General features: G+C 27.3%; 2 protein-coding genes across 8 annotated transcripts in view; both read left to right on the top strand.

The window, feature by feature from the left end:
* LOC129961851 (SEC14-like protein 2) overlaps positions 1–13,570 on the top strand; it is a 29,959-nt gene extending 16,389 nt beyond the window's left edge. For 4 of the 5 annotated variants that reach the window (XM_056075441.1, XM_056075446.1, XM_056075442.1 and 1 more), the window contains 5 exons: positions 1,919–1,999; positions 3,018–3,104; positions 6,010–6,116; positions 6,990–7,296; positions 13,284–13,570. In XM_056075441.1, the coding sequence (XP_055931416.1) occupies positions 1,919–1,999; positions 3,018–3,104; positions 6,010–6,116; positions 6,990–7,296; positions 13,284–13,387 (686 nt within the window). In that variant the 3' untranslated portion in view covers positions 13,388–13,570. The remainder of the gene's footprint in view (positions 1–1,918; positions 2,000–3,017; positions 3,105–6,009; positions 6,117–6,989; positions 7,297–13,283) is intronic. The other variant, XM_056075443.1, reaches the window with a different exon arrangement.
* An 862-nt stretch (positions 13,571–14,432) lies between these two features.
* Positions 14,433–19,695, top strand: part of LOC129956968 (SEC14-like protein 2) — a 40,006-nt gene continuing 34,743 nt past the window's right edge. The window contains exon 1 of one of the 3 annotated variants that reach the window (XM_056069060.1): positions 14,433–14,454. The gene's annotated coding sequence lies outside the window, so the exon portion shown is untranslated. Of the gene's footprint in view, positions 14,455–15,307; positions 15,445–19,325; positions 19,400–19,695 lie in introns of those variants that run through there. The other 2 variants (XM_056069042.1, XM_056069051.1) reach the window with 2 other exon arrangements.

The following is a 19,695-nucleotide window of genomic DNA, read 5'->3' on the forward strand; positions in this document are numbered from 1 at the left end:
AGATTTTTTTCAAATAAATATAAGTTAAAATTCAAGCGAAGTTTTTGTAATGAAATGTAATATTCATTTCTAAAAACAAAGCAGAATTTTTTGTATTAAAAATGAAAAGATAAAAAAAAATCTAATATGTTTCAGCGAAATAAAATAGATTTTTCATATTTTTAAATTCATAAACTTTATAAATTTAATAGATTTTCTGCATGTTTTTAAATATTAATTATTTAAGAAAGCTAACCATGATCAATAGTAATAATTATATAACTAAATAATTATTACATAGTATAATTTTAATAAACTTATCAACTTCTAAATATTTTTAAAAACTGGCACAGCAAGTAACAGTATAAAAGTGTAGTATTCGTTATATTTTTGTATTTCTTGCTTAATTGTTTTTAAATGTAAAATATTGTAGATTCCATTCGTAATATAGATAACTTCCACTGCACTTAATTTTCATTATCCCAGTATAATTTGTATATTTAAGTATAATTAAGAAAAGAACAACATAGTAAACATTTATGGATACTATGGAATTTCTGAAGCAAGTATCAAGAAATTAATTTAATAATTGAATTCAGCATAAACTGCAGATTATATATCGCAAAAAGATAGTACAAATTTTCTATAGAAACTTAGCATTATGACACATTCGCTTACTAAGAAAACTGAAATGTGAATTGCTCACCTTTGTCTGTATTAGCAAAGAAAAAAATCTGAATACATATCGCAATCAAACTATTCCATGTAGCAATTTCTTATATCATAGTAGTACTGCATTAAAATTATGTTATTAATATGTATTTAAAAATGTAAAGAAAGTGATTAAATGGGAAACAAAAAAAAACACATAAAGGCATATGATTTTTGTAACATTCATCAGGAATACTTTGACTTAATTTGAAATAATAATTTAAAATAAGTATCAGATTTTGTCAAATCAGAATTATTTGATTTGACAAAAAAAATTTCACTTTGTAGAATTTTGCTAATCAGATTTAATTAATTGCCTTGTATTCAACAATTTTATTTATAATGGCAAAAACGTTTTTCTTAAAATCAAAGGCTTTTTTATTGATTCAAACATTTTAATTTAATTGCAAAGAATTGTATACTACTATCAAAAATAATTTTAATTATAAATTTATATTCTTCAAATATAAATAAAATAAATATTCACTTCTAATAATTTAATTATATAAAGGAAGAAATATGTCTGAAGAAATATTTGTTTAAACTTTTTTTAAATAATATTAAAGCGATCTGCCTAAATTTAGAAACTGACAGCAATAATACACTGAAACTAGATATGTTTCGTAAATGAAATGAATTTAAATTTAACGTTAACAAATTAATATTAGAAATTTAAATATTTCGAAAATGGTATATAAAAACAAAATAATTAATTAATCGTTTGACATTAAAAATCACTGCAATAATTTTTTAAAAAACAATATTTAAAATTAAAAACACCTGCAACAATTTTTATTCAAAAAAAAGCAGAATTTCTTAAAAATGATCTTGCATTTTTAAAACTTTTTCTTATAGAAAAATTGCAGTTTTCAACGAAAATGTCATAATACCTTGAAAAACTAAGTAAAATATGATTTGTTGGAGATTATACGTTGAAATCAAAAGGGAGAATACATTTGAGTACCGTATAAAATTAAAATATTACATGAATGTGAACAAAATTCTACGTTGTTTAAAGTATTTATATCACCATGTTTAAAAATATGCTTAAGAATTTTTTCTAATCTTGGATCATAAAATAATACTTTGTACAATCATGTTTTTACTTTATTTTGAATGAATACACCGCCCTTTATATTGTGTACATTAATATTCAATTAAATTATTTAAATCAATTCACAAAATACGAAAGAAATCAATAATTTCTCACATCTAATTTATTTTTCAGCCCTAGAAATGTTTATGTTGGGAATTAATGTGTTCCAAGACAATTATCCTGAACGAATAAAACTCATAATTGATATTAACAGTAAGTCTGAATCAATTTTGATAGTTTGATGTCATTATATTTATTTCACAGAAAAAATTTTTAAAGCTTGGTGATGAAAATTTTTCGAAACTGTTGGAAATTATGCATTTTATATCTAATTTTTTATTAAAATTTTCAATTTAAATAATGATTGACGATATATTGTTGGATTGCATTATTGATACTGTGCTTCATACTTTCGTCTTTCTGTAAGAAATATTACCGTATACCTCACAAGGAAAATTAGCATATTTTTATAGTATTATAATTTTTTATTATTATTATTAGATCTATTTTAATTAACTACAAAATAAAATAAGAGCATTTTCAAAATGATTTTTCTTATCACAATGTATTTTATCATTTCAAATAATTGGCGAAAAGAAAGTACCATTTAATTAGGATTTTCTAAAAAGAAATTTTCATATTCATGAGTATAACTTCATTTTTTTAAAGCTTTTTATAACCTTTTTTTGCAAAGAACAAAAATTTATCGATTCGGCTGCGAGCTGCATCTCCTCAGGTTTCCTTTATGAGGAATGATTTTTTTATTTCAATCTTACCCTGTCATTTGATGTTACTACCAAATACGCTATTGAAATCATTTCAAGTCACAAATTATGTATATTTTTTTTATTTTTTATTATTTTTCATTCTTATTGTTTTCTTTCTTTAATAAAAATGTATTATAAAGTCAGAGCAGCGTGCATTTGCCTTCTAAACATAAAGGCAATTTGCTTTTAATCAGATTCACATACAACCAACTACTTATATAGTGACATTTTGTTAAAATTCAATTATACATTCAGTTAGCTAAATGCAAGAATTTGTAAGTTAATTCAAATCTTTTAACGAATTAAAATGACTGGTTTTTAATTGAACCAATTTTTATGGTATAAATTTGTATCGGTGAAAATATTTAAAAATTCATCTTTACTGCTATTTCATCCCAAAGGAAATAGCATCTAAATTTGAATTTTTTATATAAATTTGAAAAATGATGTTATATTATTTTTAGCTTCAAGATATTTCCCTATCTTGTTTAATTTCACCAAATTAGTAATTGCTCCTGCGGTCTTCAAAAAAATTAAAATTTTTGGCAGAGGTATGTATTACTCATTTAATAGAGTATATCTTTTATACTAATATGTTTGGTAATTGTAAATATTGATATAAATTCAGATATGACATTTTAAATTACTTATACATAAGTAAATTATATATTTTATGGTATGGTATCAATATTATTATTACAGTTCTAAAATTATATTGATTTAGCTTTAGATATTCTTGATTGTTATCTTTCATGTTACTCACTATTAATGTAGAAAATATTTGACGTCCTGTACAAATGTATGCTACATTTCTAATGTTTATGCTTTTAATATGTACAATGTAATAAATTTTCATCGAATATTCAAACTACTATGTATTTTGAGAGATTATGTATTTTGAATATCATATATTTTGAGAGATTAAGTATTTCGAGAGAAGACAATTTATTTTGAGAGAATTTGCTTCTTAGAAGTTAAGAATTTGTAACCCTAATATTAGTGAAAACGTAATAATAAGCGTTTAAATTTTGCTATTAAGTAACTTTTTGATATTGACTAGCAGCAGAATCTAATTTTTAAGATCCACTGGCCAGAAAGACGGCTTATCGTAATTTTTATTTGTAAGAGTTATATCACTATAAATGATTAAAACAAAAAGTTATTTGCTTTCGTGAGAAAGCTGAAGGATACAAATATCTACAGAATAATAAACTACCGGTAATTAAGTTAATAGTTTAATTATCTGTTTATAGTTTCATAATTAAAGTACTAAGAGGTCTTCCATCTTGCATGAATAAGGTAGATTTCTTGTACCTATTTTTTTAAAATATAAACTATGCATTTATTTAATCATCCACATAGATTTTCACCGAGAGATGGCGCCGTTGGTAATGTAACTATAATCTTGTAGTGCCTATAAAAGACCAAGATATTTTCAAATGGTGCAGTCACTTAACTCTTTCAAAATTTTTAAGAATTATTTTAGTTTATATGTACTTGGATGTCTCGTTAATTTTGAAAAGGCTGAATCAAAATATCTATATTAAAACAGTTATCATTGTCTTCCTAAAATAGATTTAAACAAATACACGAAAATCGTCTGGACATTTCTCGAAGATGATAGAAGACGAAAAACTTTGAAGAGACTGCAAAAATTGGAGGAAATTGCCCTTTAGCGATTGCCCTTATTTTTAAAACAAGAGTAAAACCATGCAAATGAAAATAGATGAAATATTTTTTTTCACAGAAATACGCAGTAAAAGCAAACACTTCCTTTGAATACAAAGAAATCAATCTGGAAAAAATTCAGATGTTAGAAAATGAAATCGCAGAAAACTCTTCTCTATAAAAATCAAACTAGGAAACACCAACCACCATTAATATAACATTATCTGATAATTATAACGATATTTCAACAAATGTATAAAAGTTTTCCAAAGACTGAAAACAAAATGATTAAAAACCCGATTAACACCCAAACTGTTATAGAAGAACAAGGAAGTAAAATCATAGAATTTCTCCAAAGTAAAAAATAACTAATAGTCTCCTAAAGCCTCCATCATATCTGGTAAGAATTATAAATTTAGGGCTCCCCAGAAGCACTGAAAAAGTATCTGAATCAAGAGAAAAGAACTGCAAAATTATCCTAAATTAAAAATTAAAGTGAAAAATCATTTGATTTAATCTTCTTACTTGGATTGAAGAAAAATGAGAATACAGAAAATATACATATAAAAAAAGCTTTCCTTCGTCGCAAAAAAAAGTTAAAACGTTTAAGGGGAAAAAAAATCAACGACCACTATCTGTTATAGATGTACAGGCATATTCCATTCGGTAATTGCAGGATGCAACTTAAATATTGAAAATGCGGTGGTGCAGACAAAACCAGAATTTGTGAAATTCAAGGAAAATATCTAAGAACCAGTCTGTATCAATTGCGATGAAAAGGTTATATGGCTGTCTGGAAAAAGTGTGAAAGTCATTCCAAGCTCTAATATATAAAAAAGATGTTCCATTTATGCTCAAATCGTTAAGAAAAAACTCTATATGATTTTATTTCCATCACGAGTAACAGAAACGACATATCCACCATAATGACAACTCAATTTCTTAATAAATTTAAAATTTAGAAATTAAACCTGGAAGCCATACAAGAACTGAACAATGTAATTAAATAATTCCTTTGTCATATGAAAGTAGTTTACTTGCAAAAAATGATTAAATATTTGTTCTTAACTCCTTGATGGTATAGGAAACTACGTCTCTTCTAAATTTAAATTTTATCCAATCTAAATTTTATAATCACCTGACTAACCTCAATGAAGAAAAGATAATCTTAGGCTCAAACCATTCCGAAAACTAGTTATCGCCCTGAGTATCCTGAGCGCCTGTAAATCCTGAAATTTAGCTGGACCCATTTCAGCAATGATTGGTCCTTTTACTCTCTCTCATTATCATGTCACGTATACCACGTATCTCAGTTTCTCATAGGACCTCATCACTTTTTACTCTGTAATCATTTTGTAAGGTTGCACGCAGTGTTCAATATATCAACTGCCTTAGTTACTAGGGCCAATGTTAAAATGTTATTTCTAATTTATTCTTTCATGATTAGAGATAAGACCGTTTCGGGACTAGGAACTGTTTTAACCCATCCCATTAATAAACAGTCAAGTCTAGATTATCAGCCCCAATTCAGCCAATATGACTCAAAGCCATTACCAATATTGCTAAGACCAGGTATAAAGAAAGCCCTAAGGGGTTACGCGTTCCTTCAACCTTCTTCTTGGAACAAATGCAATTATTATGTGCCAATGCTCAGATTTGATTAATTCGTTTGCGATGATCAACGAATAATGAACGTCTTTGGAGAAGAAAACCTGAAAGTTTTATCCTAAAATTCTTCATAAATTGTTTTCATTTTCTGTTAATATTTGGTTTTTCTCGCATTTATAGAAGGCTGGCAAGAAGTTCTTCTAGATATTGTTAATGCTGATGAGCTACCAGCATTTCTTGGTGGTAAAAAGACTGATCCAGATGGAAATCCTCTTTGCCACAGTTTTGTAAGTTGATGCTGGCTGAAAACAAAATTTACTTGAGCCATAGCATGTATTTACTTAGAAGTTGAACATAAATTTAATGTTATTTATTATTCAGGGAACAAAAAATGATTTGTTTTTAATTTCTAATGAATTTTATAAAAAAAAATAAACAATACATTTAGAATAACATTTTATAATCTTTATTGATTAGTGCACTTTAAATTATTGACAATATTATTTTGATAGTATTGCAACAAACATTTTTTCTAGTATTGAAAATATTGAAAAAAATATAATTGCACACACGAAGATTTCGAATCTGCATTCCATACTCATTAATTTAAAAATGTTAATGCTTAAAAGATGTTAAATGCTTGAAAATCTAAAAGTAATAAAAACATTTTTTTAAAATCTGGATATATTCTAGAAAGCATTTAGATGATAAAAATCTGCGAATAAGAATGACTGAAAAATTTTAGTTTTTAAAATATTAATTTAACATTTATTTTAAAATCTTCATTTTTTATGGTGACAAAGGACAAAATTTTTCTCGGAAATATCTGTGTCGATCAAGATGAATATAAAAATTTGTTGTGGAAGGGTTAATAGAATTCATTTATTTGCCTTATTATAAAATGATTACAATATGGAAATATGTAACAAAATTAGGAAAAAATTAAATCATTGCCAGTGATTTGATATTTTTTATACTTGATATCACGTTGAACTTTGTAATTTTGTATTCCCTGCTCTTATTTTTTGCTTGTCTTTAAATTTGCTTTGTGGTTACTACGTGTTTATTGCTCATGCACTCCATAAATAAATTAATCTCTGTTGTGCACCTGATTCAAATAAATAAATGAATAAATATTGAATCCTAATTCTAATTTTCAGGTAGTGCACCCACAGGAGGTGCCGAAACATTACTATTTGAAAAAATCAGAGAAGAAATTCTCGAAATCTGCAGAAGCCGAGAAACTGATTCTCTATCCTTTTTCAAAAGAAAAGCTTACTTTTGAAATAAAGAATGCACATTCATTTTTAGAATGGGAGTTTGAAACAAAAAACAGAGATATTGGATTTGGCCTATGTTTCAAAGAAAACTCTGAAAGTGAGCCAGTGGAATTAGTACCAAATCAAAGAATAGACACCTACTATGAGTCGGAAACAAGAATGTATAAATGTGAAAAACCGGGTATTTGTAAGTATTTCCTCAAAATATTTTATGTTTAAATGTATGAAAAAAGCAATGTATATTGGTAATATTGATCAAAAAGATTCCATAAGCTAAAAATGTAACCTAGAAATCAAATTACATTTTAAACTAAGCTCTCTTCAACTTTCTTTTCTTTTTTTTTTTTCCATAACAATGTATCTCCGGAATCAGAGTTTTTAGAATTTCCTATCAGTTTTAAAGATATACATTATTTATTTATTCTAAATTCATAAAAGAAATTCATATTCATATTTAAAAAAGTTTAATGACTACATTTTAATACATAATATTATAAAATAATATTAAATTTAATGCGATGGGGTCTCTTAGACTGCGAATTTTGAACAGAAATAAAGATGTACACTATTAAAATATCTGAGACTGATGCTGTTGGTGCTGATAATATGGAAATTGTGGAATAACTTGGGAATATGGCGATATTTCAGACTTTCAACAACAAAAGGAGAGCACTACTATCGTGAAAAGAAAACTCAGAAAATTTTTCAGTAACCTAGAGAGCTTAATTAATCCTATAGCCTTTCCTGTAGGAAAGAAGTTTGTTCTTGCTTCTCTTCGTAAGTGACTTTTCCTATTTCGATCCCTTGCATTTGTTATATTTCCTTATAATTATGGAATTGCAAAATAAAAACTGTAGTTTTAAATATTGCAAGATATTTAATGATCTTCGGTAATCAGTGATAGGTTTTCTCAGAATATTTATGATTCTTTCATTAATCATAAGACATTTCATAAACCAAAATTGAGAGAAATACAACTACAAGTGATTTTAAAAAACATTTGGTACAACTCTTTCAATATTTAAGTACATTTTTGTTTAAAATATTATTCTTTTCTGTTCATTTGTATTTTACTTTAGACTGATTTTGTAAAAATACCTAGAAGTTTAAATTTGCAATAGTATCTTTTGAAAATTTATTTCATTGACATTCGAATTATTTCAAATATAAATTTAAAACTTTCATAAAAATAATGAAAATTTGTTTTTATTTTTAGATTTTTGCTTAACTGATAAATACCATTAGATGCTATTGAAAGCGAAAAATTGTAAAAGAATAGAATTGCATTAATTTTTATAATACATTTTTAAAATCTCATTTTTTTCAAATTTTAAATAATAAAAACAAACAAATGTAATAAAAATATATATATTTTTTAAAAAATTAACGAAGATAAAGAATACTAATAGCGAGTATTTTTCATTTTTTTCAATATTTTCAATGAAGTTGCTTGATTAGCATTTTGTATTACTTCATTTTAATTTATAAGCGAAAATTATCCTTACTGTATTATCCATACGATAGTTGTAACTTAAGAAGGATAAGGCAAAGCCTTATAAGATGCGTAAAATTATTCAAGAAAATAGTTTCATTAATTTATTTAAAGAATTTTTTTATTCTTTTAAAGTTTGGAAGGAAACTCTACATTAATATTTCTTTATGATTTATTTATGAAGAAGAGAAACGAAATATAAGAATGGCAACATGTTTAATACAATTAATTTTGCAAAGAAGGTTTTTTTGTCTAAATGACGAAAAATTCCCATTTAACACTCTCACTACTAAAACGGCAGAACAAATGTTATACTGGTAGGCATATTATATATATATATGTTACGGCCAATTCGCGTTTTGGCCAAAGTCCGAAATACTTGCAATTAATATTGTATTTTCTACTTTGGCTGGCCATTTCGCAAAGTGGGTGAGGATTCTTGGCCAAAGCCCGATGTGATAATCTATACTTATAAATAAAGCTCAATATGTGTGTGTGTGTGTTGGCGCTCTACAGTCCAAACCGTCTGACATACAGTTATCGAATTTGGCATATATATACCTTGGAGGTCGTAAATGTCCACCATAAAGCGATTTTTTTAAAATTTTTAATTAGAATTTTAATTAAAAATTAAGCGTTTTGTCGCTATAACCAGAAAATAATACAGTACAAAACCGTTTTTTGCATCAAAGTATCTTTTTAATGATACCAAGGTTTTTATTTATAAATTATGCTTAGATTTTTAACCAATTTTTAAAGAAATATATTAACCATCTTTCTCAATAATATATTTTGCTCAAAATAAAAATAAAATTTAATCTGCACGAACTTAATTTCAAATTAAAAAAAAATAGTTCTTATCAACGTGTTGCCATCACATTCATGGAAGTTTAAATTAAAAAATAAATCAACTATTATTGCAAATTTAATAAATAAAATTGTAATTTTCGGCAGGTGTTTGTATAAAATGAAAAAAAAAAAAAAAGATATTTTCTGAAAAGCAAAAGGAGGAAAAGTTTTCTATGAGCTTTGACAATACCTATATTATTAATTCAATAAAACAATTTAATTTAAGGCAAACATAGTTTAATATGCCGGGTGTCCCATAAATTTGTAAATACTTTAAAAATTCATAAAAATTTAAGGACTGGGAATATTTGAATGCGGTTTGCAAAACTATTATTCTCATGAAGTGGGATTTTTTTTGATACAGAAAAAAAAAATAATTCAAAAATTTGTCAATAGAGGGCGCTGCACAAAAGCAAATCAGTGGAAATATGCAAATTAAAGTCTTATGAAAGGCAGAGTGAGCGATTGACACATCATTTCTAAAGGTTTGCATAAGGTTTGTTTTAAGATGTTGACACTGGTGGATAAAGCACTATTGGTAAAGTTGTTTTATGTCAGCAACGAATCGGCGGTTGAAGCCTTACGAAAGTTTAGGACCCAGAAAAGATTGAAGAAAGGTTCAGGTCCGATCACTCCTGCTGGACTTGTTTCCCTAGTACGCCGTTTCGAAGAAACTGGAAGTTTGTGTCATCGGCCACGCAGTGGTGCACCTCGTTTAACAACAGTCCGTACCCCCGATGTCCCTTCGCAAATGGACACGCTAAGGGAACAGTCTACAAGTGCAGTCAGTAGCACACGAGAAGTGACACGAATAACTGGTATACCAAAGGCTTCGGTGTACCGTATCATTTATGGTGTATTGCAATTGTACCCATACAAATTGCAATCGCTACATCAGCTCTTACCAAATGATACAGCTAAGAGATTGGAATTCTCAAATTGGGCTTTGGCGAAAATTGAAGATGATCCGCGATGGCTGCTGAAAATATTGTGGACAGATGAGGCTCATTTTGCTTTGCATGGAGCAGTTAATACCCATAACTGTAGAATATGGGCACATGAAAATCCACATGCTTACACTGAGAAGCCCCTGCATTCACCACGGGTTACTGTTTGGTGGGGTTTCACTGCATCCATTATTGTAGGCCCTTTTTTCTTTGAAATTCCCTGTAAAAAAGCAGGATGGAAGACATGTTCAGTTAATGAAACAAGTTACTTGGAAATGTTACAGAAGGAAGTGATACCGTCCTTATTGGAACACGATGTCCTTGACACAGTGACATTCATGCAAGACGGGGCACCTCCTCACATCGACACCGAAGTGAAGGCAATTTTGAGAAGAACTTTTACTGAAGAACGAATAATCAGCCGTCACTTTACACATGAATGGTCCCCACGCTCACCAAATTTAACACCCCTTGATTTTTGGCTATGGGGTTACCTTAAGTCTCGGGTGTGCCGCCATAGGCCAACTTCGTTAGTGCAGCTAAAGGAAGCCATTCGCCACGAAATCTCATGCATTCGTCCGGATATGCTGTATGATGCAGTTACCAGTGTTGTCTCCCGCTTCCAAACTGTTATTTGTGGTGATGGCGGACACATAGAACAAGTACTGTAGTACTGGTGTGATACGCATGTAAACAATTGCTTGCATGCAAATAAAAGTATTTTTCCCGTAGAATTGTATGTTTTGCTTATGTTTTACGCCCTCTATCGAAAAATTTTTGAGCTATTTCTTTTTTTTTGTATGAAAAAAAATCCCCCTTAATGAGAATAACAATTTCGCAAACCGCATTAAAATATACTCATTCCTTCAATTTTTATAAATTTTTAAAGTATTTACAAATTTATAGGACACCCGGTACTTATAATCATTCTAATCAGCGACCATCAGTTAATTTGGGGCATACAATTGCTAACAAATTGGTCTAAAGGAACTAAATAATTATATGTAATATAACTTAGTCAATAAATTCTCCGATGAATCAGGATTTTAAATTTTTACATAGGTCCTCTGACCTTTGAATCATAATTAACAAAATATTCTTGTGAAACCAATATTTTAAATAAAAATTGTTAAACTTCAACCAACTAAATCAATCGCTAAAACTGCCAGATTTATGCAATTTCAATATCACTCTTCTACAAAAACTGGCGATTTTAGACTACATCACCGACTGTCTCAATGAAGATACGCTTATCTTCTGCCAGGGTTTCTAGACAGTGATTGGCCTGTGATTATGAAAATGTTGATTGTTCTAAAACTGATGCATAAAAACTTCATAAATTGGTCAGGGATAGGGATCGCAGAAGATAGGGATGTTTATTTTTTTATTTAAAAGTTGAAGTATCAAGACTATTTAGCAGAATATGATTCCTTGGGACCAAAGGACTGTGTAAAATTTAAAATTCATAATTTTTCATAAGTTCATTTATTGACTGAAATAAAATAAAATATTTTGGTTTGCATCATTTAAATCTTTTGAAAGTAAAAAATTAATTTTACGATGAATCGGAGAAATTTTTGTTGAATAAATCTTTAAGATATTATATAAACTATTCTGTAGTGCGCATATAATTTCACTGCCGAACGACTCTGATTTCAATTTTCATGTTTAAAAAAAGACATAGTTAACTTCAATATAAAACGCTTTTATATTGATTGCAGTTTAACATTTCCACTTTAATTTAAAGTAGAAATTTTATGGATACTGACAGAACATTAGAGAAAGTAGTACAATGAACAGAACTGTTTAAGGTCTACATAAAAGTATGACTGAATCATATAACTACCAAAATATGAAGCTCAAAAATATTTCGCAGAAAAAGCTACTAAGAGAACAAGTTACATTAATTAAAAATTTTAGCAATCATTAACAATGGCGAACCGGCTGGTCGCCAAAGGCGACTAGTGGTAAATAAATATAATGATATTTATGTATAAAATATAAATAAGGACATGTTGTTGATGAAATTCGACAGATGGCGCCAACAAAGAAATGTCTTTAAATCATATTAATAACAAAACTATATTTCCTTCATATTTGTTTTAATTAGTCCTTATATTTGCTATTTGTCTTTGCAAAAAATTTCATATTTTTTGAAGCGATATTTCGGGAGACAATGTGATTTGGGATCTTTAATATTAGGTCCATGGAGTAGAAAAAGATCAAGGATCACCCTTAAAGGTAATTGAAAACTGAATATTCAATTTGCTCAAGGTATAATTCTTTCATTTTGACGGGCGCAAATCTAATCTTCAAGCTATCACGTTGTTACAGCATATACGTTCACTGAATAATTTCTATTATGGCTTTAATATGAGAACAGAATAACACAAGATCATATTTTTATATATTACAAGCTTATTTTTAACTCAGAGGTTTCACTTATATTTGAACTCGTTTCTGAAACAATTGTACTTAAAAAAAAACAGTACACAGAAGTATTCATTTTTAAATACTTCATTTTTAACAGTGTGTAAAACAATCTGCTCTTGATTCTTTTCTTCCTACTTTGGCCTATAGTCCAAAGCCACTTCGCTAATTGGCCTTCCAAAGCCCGAAATCAAGAAAAGATCGGACATTGGCCGGTAAGTTTACAGCAACGTTGGCCAAAACGCGAATTGGCCGACCAATTCGCAAACTGGCCAATTTCGGGCTTTGGCCGTAACATATATATATATATTTAATTAGCAGTTACTAAACAAAGATTAAAGACAGGCATCTTTTGAACCCCACAGGTCAATAATTCTTTAATAGAGTAATGTAAGTATATAAGAATTTTTTGAAGCTGATGGGCGCAAATATAATATGGAACAAATTTTTTTTCAGATGTGATTAGTTTTGACAATTCATACAGCTGGTTATATCCTAAGGAAATATATTACAAGATTCGAGTTCTTCCTCCTGGCGAATTGGAAAAAGAATGTAATTAGATTTTTGAAACAAGCTTCTACAGCATTTCTGTGTATATACACATCGGAATCCTTATTCTATTATATGGAATATATTTATTATGCAATGTATATTTTGTAAGAGTTTTTAAAAGAAATACTGAAAATGATTCAAAATTATTTTTCTGGTGTAAAAAAATTGATTTCTTAATAAAAGCCGTTGTTATTAAATGTACATTTTTTTTTTTTTTTTGTGGCATCTCTTGATTTTTTAAACTTTTCAAGGAAGAGCTTAAAAATAGAAATGTGTGCTTGATATTGAAAATGAAATTTATTTTTATCATTTTTAATTATAAATAACATTATTTATTTATAGCATAAATTTTCCTTATAAATAGTTTGGAAAAGTTATAACATTGAAATGTGTTTTTACTAGATAAATGAAATAACTTTTAAAGTTCATGTGTATATATATATATATATATATATATGTATATATATATATATGTGTGTGTGTGTGTGTGTGTAATGATATTTTAAAATCTAATTTCAAATCTAATTAATTTCTAAAGTTTTATAATTTAACCCATATCAAAGGCATTCTAAAATGTTCACTTATTTCCTGATACCATTCCACTTTTTCTATCTAATTAATTCAAAAGAAGTTTTGTAAAATGCTTTAGTCAACGGTTCTCATGCTCCGAATGAAAGGATAAAAATTGCTGATTTAAACAAATTCTTTTATAAAAGATCCTCTTGTTTCCCTTACTTTTGATTGAGATGCGTCAGAAATCCTTATCAGAATCTTAACAATATATTAGCACTGTGAAATATATTTTCGCTATGAAAATATGGTATATAAGGCGAGGGATAGTTAATTTCTCTCTCTACTTTTCTCTCTCTACATTAAAATAATCTCCTATCTAAATTTAAATATGAATGAAACAAAAAAGATTATTTATTTTTATATCAAATTCTTCTAAAATATTTTCATCTTTTTTATAAAAAATAAAAAAAAAAATCGCTAATTTTTTAAAAAATTTATTCTGTGACTTTTTCATACTTCTAGGTGAACTTCCCATAGGGAACAGAATTAAGCAACCGTCAGAGTATGTATAATCCTTTTCTTTCTAACAATGATTTATGAGATGATGACGATGCATGAGCATTTCCAATGCATTAACGAATGGACATTTCTATAAAATACAGAGATTCTAACTCTAGGCGATTATCTCAAACTTAGAGACAGGAAAGAAACTGTCTTGACGACCTTATAAGGCTGCTCGTCATGTTGAGTATTAGAAGGAATTGCCATTCCAATCTGAAAAATTTGAATTTATTTCTAAGCACTCAATTTTTACAGATTCAGTTCAATGGTAGAGAATTTCAATATTCACACATATCAGTAAGACAGTCAAAAATTTGATACATGAAAAGTTTTTACAAATACAAAACAAAAAAATTACATCAAATTGGATAAAAATAAATATTTATCAAATGTCTGCGTTACCCTAATGTTGATGTCCATTATATCGTTTCTTTTTTCTTTGGCACGAGAAAAGATTTGACAATTCACCTTCTTTCCTTAGCTTTCGCTATCGGGAAACACTAATGTGTTTCATTTAATATCTAAACATGTGTGTAAATTTATTTTTAAAAAAATTAAACTAAGCCTAAATGTTTTTTAATGATTTCATAAGAAAGCAGAAATTAAAAGATCCTACTATTTCATTTCTTGAAAATTCTTTAACCGAGATCATCTATGAAAGAAATTCAAATTCAGAGACAAAATTTTGAATATAAATAAATTAATATTAATCTCTACAAGAGTTTTTAGTTTATAAAATCCAATTGTGTTATTGACCATTGATAAGAAGTTTATTTCTTTATCACTGTTACAGAATATGCTCTTTCTGCTCAATTCTTATCTTTTATTCGATAACGAATTTCTTTGTCGAAAAAGGCAAATATGTTAAATGGAGCTACAATGTAAGAATAATAGGCATCAATTTAATACCTTAAGTTTATTCAGATGCCTTTTTCTTTATATTTGCATCTAAGATCCTGCTTTTTGTCCATAATATTGAAAAAAATTGAAGGTAAATATTTTTTACATCTTTTATAAATAAATCTATAAAATTAATAATATGTTTAATTACAAATATATATGTGGAATAAATTATTATATATTTACAAATCAGTTAATGTATTTGTAAGTGCTTCATGTGGAAGTGAATCACCTTTCGGAAATTCAATTCATTTTCTTAGAGTTTTAAGTCACAAAATAAAAACTAAAAAAAAATTATCTGGTACAATTTGAAACTGAAATAATATAATAATTTTTTGAAAAAGAAAAATTATGTTTGATATATGTTTTTTATAAACATGACTTTCCAAAAAATTTTTAAAACATACATTATAATCATTTTAGTGTATCAAAAAATAGAAACTTTTTATTTAGTTATTTTCTATATCTTTGTCTGATTTCTCAGTATAAAATCTTATAATGTTTTCACATTTAAAAATGAAACAGCAACACACGGAGAAAAAAAATTAATTAAATGAATTGCTTAGTAATTATTAAATATTGAATTGCTTAAAATGTAATAGCAGCATCAATAATGTATAGAAACAAAACAAACATATCAAATAATGTACATATAAAAAAATAAAGTGAAAAAATTAATTATGAATCTCTTTTCAAAGAATATTTTTATTTGTGAATAAGAATGTATTCAAATAATTCATAAATATTTAGAAATATTATAAATAATGAAATTGAAATTACAGCATGAATGTAAGAAAGGAATATGATTCTACTTTAGTATAAAATAAAACAGAGATTTAATAATCCTGTATAATTTCATATCAATAAATATGTTAGTATTATACATATTCATATTTTCTAAAAAATTCTTTAACTATTAAAAAATCTCATATGTAACCATTATTTAACATAATTAATTTTTCATTGCAATGTATGGAAAGGAAATTCACTTTTCAGTTTTTCAACATTTTATAATATGTTGATAATTTTTAATGACTTATAATTTATTTTAAGTTGGGATTTGTACATTAATGAAATGTAATTGATATGAGAATACTTGTTTTTAAATTATTAAATAAAATATTAATAAATTAAATAAAATATTACGTCAACTATTGATTATTTAGTATAAGAGTAAGTCTTCAGAATGCAAACAATGATACTTCTTTGATTTTTTAATTGCTTATTTAGAAATTTAAATGTTCATATTAACAGATCCTGGAGAGAAATTGCTTCCAGATAGGGAACAGTTAAAAATGTTTAGAAAGCTGTCCACATTTTTATTGAATTTTTCATAAAGCTTTCCATTTTTGGAAGAATCCTGCAAGATTTAAAAAAAAAACCATTTGCATACATTTTTGTTTAATGAGAATGAATGTTATCTATAGGACATCTAGGCTAATAATATTTAGTTGTAATGTTTAAATCTATCGTATCAAAAATAATTTCAAATTTGGCATAAGAAATTGGCCTTGAAAAGAACCTTTAAATGCATTAGTGAATGAAGGTCACGAAATATAAACATCAAGAGTGAATTTGGCATTTTTACCGAATTCAATTGCAAGAATATGCATTTTTAATACTTTTTTTTAATATCAGTCGGTTTTCACTAAAATTTGAGATAAAACTGCAATTGTAACGTATCGAATTTCATAGATTTAATTCCTTTCTTTTTTGAGTTATTGCGTTTCCATGCATACGGAAGTGCAGAAAGACAAATGATCGAACAATGGATCAATGATCAACAATGGCTCAAATTTTATTAAGAATATATATATTAAATAAAAAATCTGTGTACCAAATTTTATTGATTTAGTTCTTTGCGTTTTATAGTTAGCTTCAATTATAATAGAACAACTAGAGAGATATACAGAGTTAGCAAGAAATAAGTTACCCACTTCAGAGGACTCTAAAATGCTTTCTATTAGTCCAAATAAGATAAAATTTGAACTGCAGATTATTCGGATGATGCGTTAACATTTATTAATTTAAAAAAAATTAGTACACAAATTCACCAATAGATAGTGTAAATGTAATGAGGTCTCGTAGACCGCACCTCCCCAGTTAAGTCCTAAAATTTCATCTCCCCAGTTAAGGGTTAACACCCCCAACAACAATGGGCAAGTTAACACCAATTTGAGCAGGGTAAAACCCTCACGTTATCTAGGAACAACACTTGCATCCAGAAAAGGTGACAATAGGGTGTAGTTTTACAGTTACCTTTATCATTGGATCGTATTTCTTTGAAGAGATAACTAATTCAAATGGATTCCAAACCTGTTCCGTCACAGGACAACGATACCATGACATGCTGAGGGATTTTCTAATCCCAACTCTCCTACAGTAGACATCATTTTCATGCAGGATGGCGCATCACCTCATATTGATCGTAGTAAATAAATACAGTAGTTCATAAAAGCACTTTACAGCCGTCATTTCAAAATAGCATGGCTTCCTCGCTCGCCGGACCTCAGCCCTTTCGACTTTTGGTTGCGGGGTTATTTGAAGGACAATATCTACCGTCAAAGGCCATCATCACTACCAGATCTGAAGGACAACATTCGGTGCCATCCGGTAGACTCAATCAGGTCATCTATAGAAAATATTATTCTCCGATTAGAGCATATTGTTGAAAATGAAGGAGGACATATTGAGCAATTTTAATATTACTTTATTAACAATTTTAAACCATATTAAATGACTTTATGTGTATTACAAGGCCAACTAACGGTGAATTTTTGTACTATTTATTTATTTAATAAATGTAAAGCGCATTATCTCAATAATCTGTAGTTCAAATTTCATCTCATATGGATCAATAGAACGCATTTTACAGCCCTCTGAAGTGGGTAATTTATTTCTTACTAACCCTGTAATTCCTGTAAAATAATTTCATTCAAAATTTAAAATATATATATATATATATATATACTTCATAAATTTCATCAGGAATTCTTTTATCTTTTTCTTATTTCATTCCTTTTACTCAAATAGTTTTAGAATTTGTTATGTTCACAAACAAACAGACTTAATAATAAAAATATGTTTTTAGAACTCAGGTAAATACTCAAAATCTTGAGTTATTCTATACTACGTATACTGGAAAAAAAATGAAAACAAATTTGTGCAATTGATGCAGGAATTTCATTTTCAATTTTTATAGCTCTTCTAGAAAAATGAATTTATTTTTAAAATTTCTTGAATACCAGTTAAACATATTAAAAGGACAATTCGTTTTAGCCGATGGTGCATCTACTTTCTTTCAACAATTGCCAGAAATGATGCGTGAAAATTTTTAGAAACCACACAAAATATTCGTGACGTATTAAATAATTAGTGAAAGTAAATGAAAGTACATAACATTCTCAAATATGTATGGTTTATAACAATGTTAGATTCACCCGATCACAGCACACAGAATCAGTACCAAGTGCAAGCAAAAATTTTCTTTCATAAGCTATTATCATTTGCAAATTTAAGCCTTTAAAATCAATTAATTTTTATTTAATTTTCTGTTCTATTTCTATTAATTCATTTCCATATTTTATTAAAGATTGCTTGTCTTCTAAAATAATAAACTTGCAATATTCTATATCTTGGCATAAAATCATTTCAGAAATAGCATTCGAAATACTGAGAATGATTCAATTTTTTTTTTATTGCTGAGTGCCTTTTTTTAATTTTTTTTTTATAATTTTTTGGCAATATTAAAATTAATCATTTGATTTAAGTAATTTTCGTCAATTATGCTTTTTATTTAACAATGATTTATCACATTCTAATAGCTTCCTAAACAAAAAAGAATACAAAACAAAAAAAATACGAAATCCATTTCCTCATATTTGTAGTATTTTGTCCCTCTTTTGAAAATTTATCTTTCATTTATACTGATAGCGAATGTATTATTTGCTATATTTTTTTTCCATTCCATATCTAACTCACTCTTACTCTTTAACCTTCTTCTAAGTGTTTTGTAACAACAGAACATTTCACCATTTGGACTCAAGGTTTGTATTTTTCTTGATCACATTATAATTATTTATTGATTAACTATTTTTAAAAATTAAATAATCCTTGAATTCTTATCTTTATTGTCTAATCTTTTAGAATTTTCAAAATGTAATTAATAATTTTAAATTGATCTAGAGCTTACATTTAATACAGTCATATTACATTATTATATTAAAATTAAGAGTAAAATTATCATAATTAATTATATCTGTTTAAACAATAAATAGGTTAACATAAACCTAAATATAATAAATAAATACATTTTTAAACATAAATATATTATATGTTACAT

Source organism: Argiope bruennichi, chromosome 2 (assembly GCF_947563725.1).
Source record: "Argiope bruennichi chromosome 2, qqArgBrue1.1, whole genome shotgun sequence".
Classification (NCBI taxonomy): domain Eukaryota; kingdom Metazoa; phylum Arthropoda; class Arachnida; order Araneae; family Araneidae; genus Argiope; species Argiope bruennichi.